The 10000-nt window shown below is 47.9% G+C and overlaps 1 protein-coding gene across 1 annotated transcript in view; it reads left to right on the top strand.

Annotated features, from left to right (window-relative positions):
- The window catches only part of LOC308160976 (striated muscle preferentially expressed protein kinase-like), a gene marked incomplete at both ends in the record, with an annotated part of 64415 nt that extends 58879 nt beyond the window's left edge, over positions 1-5536 (top strand). The window contains 6 exon segments of the mRNA XM_080534898.1: positions 1-421; positions 1068-1307; positions 1722-1945; positions 3248-3323; positions 3432-3581; positions 5284-5536. The exon segment at positions 1-421 is cut by the window's left edge and continues 109 nt beyond it. Of these exon segments, the coding sequence (XP_080391024.1) occupies positions 1-421; positions 1068-1307; positions 1722-1945; positions 3248-3323; positions 3432-3581; positions 5284-5536 (1364 nt within the window).
- Between the last annotated feature and the right edge of the window lie 4464 nt (positions 5537-10000).

Genomic DNA, 10000 nt, shown 5'->3' with positions numbered 1-10000 from the left:
GACCCGCCCCCCCCCTCCAGGCCAGGCCCGCCCCCCCAGCCATCCTCCCCAAGCCCCAGAGTCCCATCAACATCGTCTCCCCCATGACTAAACCCCTCCCCCCCCCCGCCTCCCCCGCGCCGCGCGTCACTCCCCCCCCCGCCATCGGTAAGCCCATCTCCTCGGTCCCCATGTACGTACCGGCCTCCACGGCCCGCGTCACCCCGCCCTCCTCCTCCACCCCCTCCACCCCCTCCACCCTCTCCCCCCCGGTGGTCCTGGTGTCCAGCCTCACGCCTGTCGTCGACCGGACGTCCACCCTCTCCCCCTCTGGGCGGACCACCCCCTCCGGCCGGCGCACCCCCGTGGGGAAGGCGGGGGAGGGGCCTCTGAGACAGGGGGTCCCCCAGAAACCCTACACCTTCATGGACGAGAAGGCCAGGTAACCGCGGCGACCTCTGGATCATGTCCACCATGTTTACTGTCGAGAAGGAAGTCAAATAATTATTGCTTCTGTTCTGCCCAGATGTAAGGATCATTTGTTGTACCTCCAACCAGACTCTGATGTTTTCAACAACTGTCTCGTCTGGCTGGGAAACAAGCCAAGCAGAATCATCTGCATGTAAAAATATAACTGACAAGAACAGGCTACATTTGAACGCACTGACAGTTTATTATTATCATCAGGGATGCAACCTCAGCACATATGTTCAAGTCAAGACTAAAAACCCATCTTTTTAATATTGCCTTTAAATGACTAAATAATTAAATGATGATTATATAATGATTGGAGCACTTTGAGCTGCAACATTTGCAGGAAAAGCGCTATACAAATAAAAGTTATTATCATTATTATTATTATTATTATTATTAGTAGTAGTATATAAATATAAAAGGTTATATAAAAAAATAAAAGAGGCCCCAGCACACTCCCCTGAGGTACTCCACAACGGACCTCACTGTGTGTGTGTGTGTGTGTGTGTGTGTGTGTGTGTGTCTGTGTGTGTGTCTGTGTGTGTCTGTGTGTGTCTATGTGTGTGTCTGTCTGTGTGTGTGTGTGTCTGTGTGTGTGTGTGTGTGTCTCTCAGGGGCCGCTTCGGGGTGATCCGGGAGTGCCGTGAGAACGCCACGGGGAACCTGTTCATGGCCAAGATCGTCCCGTACGAGGCGGACAGCAAGGCGTCCGTCCTGCAGGAGTACGACATCCTGAAGTCGCTGCACAACGACCGCGTCATGGCGCTGCACGAGGCCTACGTCACGCCCCGATACCTGGTGCTCATCTCAGAGAACTGCAGCGGCAAGGAGCTGCTGCACAGCCTCGTGGACAGGTAACCACGGCAACCAGGTAGCCTTGTAGACAGGTAACCACGGCAACCGCCACCAGGTACAGCTTCGTAGTAGACAGGTAACCACGGCGACCACCAGGTAGCCTCGTAGACAGGTAACCATGGCAACCAGGTAGCCTCATAGACAGGTAACCACGGCAACCAGGTAGCCTCATAGACAGGTAACCACGGCAACCAGGTAGCCTCGTAGACAGGTAACCACGGCAACCAGGTAGGCTCTACTACAGCCTCGTAGACAGGTAAGCTGTCACTCATTCATTCAGTCACTCTGTTTGTTTGTTTGTTTGTTTGTGTGTGTGTGTGTGTGTGTGTGTGTGTGCGTGCGTGTGTGTGTGTGTGTGTGTGTGTGTGTGTGTGTGTGTGTGTGTGTGTGTGCGTGCGTGTGTGTGTGTGCAGGTTCCGGTACTCGGAGGATGATGTGGTGGGCTACATGGTGCAGCTGCTGCAGGGGCTGGACTACCTGCACGGCCGGCGCATCCTGCACCTGGACCTGAAGCCGGAGAACGTGATGGTGACGTACATGAACGTGCTGAAGATCATCGACTTCGGCAGCGCCCAGACCTTCAACCCGCTGTTCCTCAAGACCTTCGCCCCGCCCGTGGGCACGCTGGAGTACATGTGTACGTCACCGTGACAACACCACGTCGTCACACAGGGTTCCATATTAACGGTTGCCTGATCGCCCGGGGGGCCAAGTCAAGTAAAGAAATCGCTGGGTTTCTTCGGCCCGACAGCGAGTTAGGCAGGAGAGGACGGCGCAGGCGCCAGACCAGACTAGACGATGGTGGAGTGAAGATGTTATTAAAGGATGATGGACAGACAGACAGACAGACAGACAGGTGCCGTTGGTCTTCCTGATATCCAGGATCCAGCAGCGTCATCGCTGTCGCGCAAACAAGTGTTGTAGTGTTAAGGTTAGGGTCAGGGTTAGGCTGTTGTAGTGTTAAGGTTAGGGTCAGGGTTAGGCTGTTGTAGTGTTAAGGTTAGGGTCAGGGTTAGGCTGTTGTAGTGTTAAGGTTAGGGTCAGGGTTAGGCTGTTGTAGTGTTAAGGTTAGGGTCAGGGTTAGGCTGTTGTAGTGTTAAGGTTAGGGTCAGGGTTAGGCTGTTGTAGTGTTAAGGTTAGGGTCAGGGTTAGGCTGTTGTAGTGTTAAGGTTAGGGTCAGGGTTAGGCTGTTGTAGTGTTAAGGTTAGGGTCAGGGTTAGGCTGTTGTAGTGTTAAGGTTAGGGTCAGGGTTAGGCTGTTGTAGTGTTAAGGTTAGGGTCAGGGTTAGGCTGTTGTAGTGTTAAGGTTAGGGTCAGGGTTAGGCTGTTGTAGTGTTAAGGTTAGGGTCAGGGTTAGGCTGTTGTAGTGTTAAGGTTAGGGTCAGGGTTAGGCTGTTGTAGTGTTAAGGTTAGGGTCAGGGTTAGGCTGTTGTAGTGTTAAGGTTAGGGTCAGGGTTAGGCTGTTGTAGTGTTAAATCAAGATTGAAATCAAGTGTAATACTGAAACACAAATGTGTACATTTCAAACCTGCAAACTGCGACACTTTAAATGAATGTGCAATAACACTGTGCAATATGACAACCCTAGGGTACATAAGGTTCTGAGAATAGGAAATGTTAGAATAGGTATAGCATAGCATAGAGTACAGCACAGTGTTTTATTTGTATAGTATAGTGGATAGTGTACATAGCCTTTATTTATGTAAACCAGCTCTTTTCCCTTCTTGTTTTTATTTTATTTTTTATTTTTTTCTTGTTTTTTTCCTAGCACCAGGGGAGCCCCCCTCCCAAATTTCGTTGTTTGGTACCTGTACTATATCAATGACAATAAAGACCATTCATTCATTCATTCATTCATTCATTCATTCATTAAGGTTAGGGTCAGGGTCAGAGTCAGGGTTAGGGTTAATGTTAACCCCTGACCTCTCTGTGGTCCTCAGCTCCTGAGATGGTGAAGGGTGACGTGGTCGGACCCCCGGCTGACATCTGGAGCATCGGAGTGTTGACCTTCATCATGTGAGTCCGTTAACCCTTTCACCCTCCACAGAGATTAATGAGGCCTGACCTCTGACCCCGCCCCTCCTCTCCTCTCCCTGACCTGTGACCCCTGCCCTGTGTCGCTAGGTTGAGTGGCCGCCTGCCCTTCCAGGAGCTCGACCAATCAGAGACGGAGAGGAAGATCCAGGAGGCCAAGTTTGACCTCAGTAAACTCTACCACAACGTGTCCCAGACCGCCTCGCTGTTCCTCAAGAAGATCCTCTGCAGTTACCCCTGGTAACTACCTAACTACCCATAACTAACCTTAACTAACCATAACTACCCCTGGTAACTACCTAACTAACCTTAACTACCCATAACTACCCCTGGTAACTACCTAACTAACCTTAACTAACCATAACTACCCAGGGCTGGACTGGGACAAAAATTAGGCCCTGGCATTTTTGGCCCAGACAGGCCCACCCCAATCGGTCGGACCACACCCACCAGCACAAAAATACTTGCCTTATATACTCGTCTTATATACTGTGCTGTACAGTCATATGACAAACTGTAGTATTCCCCCAAACCACTACAAAGACGACTACATACAGTAAGCAATGGTACCAGTGCAAGTAGACCAGTGTACTCAGTGATCAGATTCCAGAGCGAATTTACGAACGCAGCCTTGTTGTTCTAGATTTTTTTTCTCCATTATCAACCTATCATTGCGCTTTAGAGTAAAACAAAGCACGCAACTGTCGCGTCTATCTATTCATGGCAACTCTACATTGTGATTTACAAGGGATATTAACTAATATTAAGTAATATTATTACTTGGTTACATTTTGCAATTGATCCGCGGTACACATGCGTGCCGAACCGGGGGGGGCGATCCGTTACACCCCTAACAGCTACCTATATTTTCCTTACCGGGTCAACGGTTACAGGCTGACTCGGCCCCGCTTCTTCTGTATCCTCTCTATCCTCTGTATCTGTACCCTGCTCCCGCTCCTCCCTGCTAGCCTCCTCTTCAACCCTAACCCTAACCCTAAACTTCTGTATCTGTACCCTGCTCCCGCTCCTCCCTGCCAGCCTCCTCTTCAACCTGTTGCTGTTGCTGCTGTGGTAAACTTGAGGGTGCAGCAAACATGTCCCTATTGTTTACACATTTGGCAGCATCTGCCTCGAGTTTCTTTTTGTTTTTCTCCCTAAGTTTTTCCCAGCCTCCCTTCCGTTTTAGTGTGCTTTTGCGCTCCATCTCTCTCAGTATCTATCTAGTAACTATCCAGGCTAACTCAATTTATTTTGCCGGCCGGCTCGGCCCAAAACTACCGCGAAACTGAGACGGAGGTCTGGTGCTGCGTGCGTGCTTGACCCCTGACCCCCCTTCTCTCTGTTGATTGGGCCAGCCCAGTGTCTGTATAGAAAATTGTCCAATGGGCCGCTGTCCCTGATTTATGGGCCGTTCAATGGTAGCTTTCGATTTATGGGCCGTTCGATGGTAGCTTTCGGCCGGGCCGGCTGGTAATTATTTTTTTGTTTTATTTTATTTTATTTTATTTTTTGCCGGTCGGCTCGGCCCAAAACTACCGCGGCCCACCGGGCAAATGCCCGGTATGCCAGATGGCCAGTCCAGCCCTGTAACTACCCAACTATCCATAACTAACCTTAACTACCCCTGGTAACTACCTACACTAACCATAACTAACCCTACCCATAACTCTACCCCTACCCCTGATTGTTTCTAGTCCTTTATAAACTCTCCTCTCCTCTTCTCTCCTCTCCACTCCTCCTCCTCTCCTCTCCTCTCCTCTCCTCTCCTCTCCTCTCCTCTCCTCTCCTCTCCTCTCCTCCCCTCTCCTCTCCTCTCCTTTCCTCTCCTCCCCTCCCCTCCTCTCTCCTCTCCTCTCCTCCCCTCCCCTCTCCTGTCCTCTCCTCTCCTCTCCTCCCCTCCCCTCCCCTCCCCTCTCCTCCCCTATCCTCTCCTCCCCTCCAGGGCTCGTCCCTCCATTAAGGACTGTTTCGCCACGGCGTGGCTGCAGGATGCGTACCTGATGCGCCTGCGGCGGCAGACCCTGACCTTCACCACGGTGCGTCTGAAGGAGCTCCTCGGGGAGCAGCAGAGGCAGAGGGCCGACCAGGCCACCAAGCACAAGGTGTTGCTGCGCTCCTACCAGAGCTCGCCGACTACGCCAACCTCCCCGCTGCCCCCCGCCGCGGCCTCCCCCGCCTTCCCACTCAGCCAATGAGAACTGAGAACTCAGCTCCCAGAGGAGACGAGAGGGTCAGGGTTGAGGAGGGGGGGGTATAGCGAGAGGAGGGGTAGGGGGGGTAGGGAGGAGGGGGGTCCAGGCAGGACTTGGGGCCTGGATGGATGGATGGATGGAGACTGGGCTGTTCTCTGGCGGAGGAGAGGATACAGAATCACTACCTCCTCACCTGACCTCTGACCTCTAACCTCTGACCCACCCTGAGGGGTCAGGAACCTACAAAGATGGTGATGATGATGATGATGATGATGATGATGATGATGGTGATGGTGGTGGTGGTGGGGATGATGATGGTGGTGGTGGTGAGGATGGTGATGGTGGTGGTGATGATGGTGATGATGATGGTGATGGTGGTGGTGGTGGTGGTGGTGGTAATGATGATGGTGATGATGGTGATGGTGGTGATGATGGTGGTGGTGGTGGGGATGATGATGGTAATGATGATGGTGATGATGGTGATGGTGGTGATGATGATGGTGGGGATACAGCTGCAGCATGCTCCTGCTAGGTCAGTCAGTCAGTCAGGGGTAAATATCACAGGTCACATGATTCTGTTACATCACAAAGCTACTTCCTGAACCCGGGCAGGAAACACCCGGCACAGAGTTCTAAACCCTCTGTTCTAAACCCTCTGTTCTAAACCCTCTGTTCTAAACCCAGAGGAGGTCTAAACCCTCTGTTCTAAACCCTCTGTTCTAAACCCTCTGTTCTAAACCCTCTGTTCTAAACCCTCTGTTCTAAACCCTCTGTTCTAAACACAGAGTTCTAAACCCTCTGTTCTAAACCCTCTGTTCTAAACCCTCTGTTCTAAACCCTCTGTTCTAAACACAGAGGTGTAAAACCCTCTGATCTCCATTTGATACTCTGAAGCTCACAGCTTCACACCTTCTACAGATGACTGCTTTCTTTACCTGCCTACATGTCTATTTGACCCCAGGTCGTCAGGACACAGGGGGCTGCTGCTTTCTGAAGAGCTCGACAGCTTTTCTACCTTTATTACTATGACAGTGTTTAACAAACAGATTGACTTGGTTCAGATGACTTGGCTCAGATGACTTGGTTCAGATGACTTGGTTCAGAAGACTTGGTTCAGATGACTTGGTTCAGATGACTTGGTTCAGAAGACTTGGTTCAGAAGACTTGGTTCAGATGACTTGGTTCAGATGACTTGGTTCAGATGACTTGGCTCAGATGACTTGGTTCAGATGACTTGGCTCAGATGACTTGGTTCAGATGACTTGGTTCAGATGACTTGGTTCAGATGACTTGGCTCAGATGACTTGGTTCAGAAGACTTGGTTCAGAAGACTTGGTTCAGATGACTTGGCTCAGATGACTTGGTTCAGATGACTTGGCTCAGATGCTCTTCAAGGTCAGAATCATTCGAACCCTTTGTAAGCAACTCCCATGATGCACCACAGTTACTGGACGAAACTGCCCCAACTGTTCCAATAGAGAGAAGGCTGTTTGGATCCAGAACATGTGACGTGTTACGTGGTGTCGTAGTGCTGACAGACAGACAGACAGACAGACAGGAGACACAGACAGACAGACAGACAGCGTGGTGTCGTAGTGCTGACAGAAGAGAAGTTGTGTTTCTCAGTTGAAGTTTGAATTTTGTTGTTCTATAATATTTCCCCCCTAAGTCAGTCTACTACCCACAGACTGGTCGTTCAGAATGAAGCAGATATGTTATATTTTAATAGATTATAATTCAGAATGATCCAGATATCTTATATTTTAGTAGAATAGTTATGAAGTGATTATGAATGTGTGTCATGTAGTTAATTGTCATTGCATTTGTTATTTATTTATTTTTGTTTTAATCGACGGCATCACAGTTGGTTTGATCAGAGTTTATTATTGATTAGGATTTCTTCTTCTACGTGTTGATGAGAGCTGTGTGTGTGTGTGTGTGTGATGTCATAGAGGTGTGATGTCATAGATGTGTGACGTGATGGACGTGTGATGTCATAGAGGACAGGCTGTGTTGGCGTGGTGGAGGTGAGGAAGGTGGAGGGTTGGCATGCTGAACCAAAGTAACATGTCCTGAATGTCTTGCCGTAGCTCCACTCAGGGTTACTGGGACTCCAAAGACAGAGGTGTTTGCTCGTTAAACCAACAACTTAAATATAAGCTTTAATTACAAAAAATATTTTGTTTTGGGGTATTAGCTTTAATTAAAGGTTTTGTTTTGGGGTATTATGTGATTGCTCTGTGTGTGATTGACGTGTGTATTTAGCGGTTGGTTGGTTGCGTGGTCATACTTGGTTAAAGCTTTCTGTTCTGTGGAATCTGGCATGAAACTAGCATGACATGGTTGTTATGGTAACATGACTGACATGGTTGCTATGGTAATAAAGACACTGCTTCAACCTGCTTCTGGGGTCTTTGTCTGAGGGTCACATGACACAAGCTAGACAGGTTAGGGTTAGAGATGATGTCACACTTCCTCTGGTCCACTAGAGATGATGTCACACTTCCTCTGGTCCACTAGAGATGATGTCACACTCCCACTGGTCCACTAGAGATAATGTCACACTCCCACTGGTCCACTAGAGATGATGTCACACTCCCTCTGGTCCACTAGAGATGATGTCACACTCCCTCTGGTCCACTAGAGATGATGTCACACTTCCTCTGGTCCACTAGAGATGATGTCACACTCCCTCTGGTCCATTAGATCACTGTGAATGCAGTCATCCAGGGTTAACCACACCTTGACCACAACCATGACCACGGTCACTAGACTAACCACTCCTCACCCACAGCCATCTAGGGTTAACACTAGAAGCCTTTTTACAATTCTAAGCTGCTATTTACACACAACCACCACTAGTTGGCCGCTTGTAAATTAGCCTGCTTCCTACACAGAAAAACTTCTAATGATGTGATTTTTAAGATGTAAAGATACTGGGTGGTAGAACCCACATATCTAGGAAAAGTCATGACATTTTGATGATGGGTCCTGAAATGTGATCGAGTGCAAAGATTAGAGATAAAGATGTGTTTTTCTAAATGACCAAATGACCCCTCATGGCTGATTAACACTAGGGCAGCCGTGAGGTGTCATTTGATCTCAGTGAGTACAAAATAAATTCTAGCTTTGCACTCGATCAAATTTCAGGACCCTCCTTTCATGACTTTTCCTAGATATGTGCGTTCTACCACCCAGCATCTTTACATTCTCTAAATCGAGTTAGTATAAAGCGATTTTGCAGTATTTCTGTGTGTTTCTGTGTATTTGCCTTGGGATTCGGCTGCCATCTTTTTCACCAAGGCTGCAATTCTCTTTTATATCAGCAGAGGTAGCAAGGGGGCACACACTGTGCTCAACCTTCAGGCTTCAGTGCTGAATTAGATACAGTGGATAAGACTGATATTTGTAATATAATGTGTTTATATAGGCTATATATAGCAATAGGGATACATAAGATATGTACACAGACAGTTATGAAAATGATAAACTGTACAGTATGTCTCCCAATCCCTTCAGATTTGTTGGAGCTGAGTTTTTTTTTTTCATAGCGGGTTTACCCAAGTTCCATGCAATAGTGATTAGATATTATGATATGTGTAGCAGTTATGAATGATACACTCCACAGTATGTACCTATCAAGTTGTGTGGTGCATGCATAGCTACCGCAGCAAAGTAATTGCAGTAGCCTACGTTTGATTATGCCTGTACTCATCAACAAATAATATTTGTTATAATATTATTATATAACCAACGGATATGTTTTTTCTGAGTGGGGCAGTCCCACTCATAGTTTTCATTTTATTGGACTGATATAGTGAAGACAGACAGGAAAGTAAGGAGAAGAAAGGCCGACATAATGTGTGCACGACCACGGTGCTAGACCACTGGACCATGTTAGGCCACCAGTATATTGATAATTGATAATAAGATATTGATAATGTATTTCGCTGCTGCAGAAAGTCGATCAAAATCGTGTGAAATGACGTGCGTTGTGCATTGAATGACACTATTTACAGCTCTGTCAATTTTCAAATAATGCAATAGGCTATAGGCTATATATGCATTCACAGAAACACAGAAATTACATGAAACAGGCGATTCCCTGGTTGCGCTATCTATAGAACCGGAGCGGGACGGGCGCGTGCAACTACAATGTACCATGTATCTGATACCATATCATACCGTTTTATATTGGAATATTATGATAAATACATGTGGTATGATATGGCAGAGGTGTGGTGTGTATCAGTCTCGCGCGCCTGTCTCGTTCCAGCGAGTCAACTCGTGTTCCAAATACAGCTGCCGGCTATGCGCAATGCAAAACAGCTGTGTTCATATCACAAAATGTACATTTGATAAGTATTTGTATATATATGTCAGATGGATATTTGTACTACTTTTCCAAATGCCAGTAGGCCCTAGTTTCCTCTGTTGCTCCCTTTCATTTATCAGTTTATCTTTGAC

This window comes from Nansenia antarctica (assembly GCF_963989245.1).
Source record: "Nansenia antarctica genome assembly, chromosome: 6".
NCBI classification, from domain to species: domain Eukaryota; kingdom Metazoa; phylum Chordata; class Actinopteri; order Argentiniformes; family Microstomatidae; genus Nansenia; species Nansenia antarctica.
The sequence above is the reverse complement of the archived record's forward strand: the minus strand, read 5'-3'. Positions and strand labels throughout refer to the sequence as shown.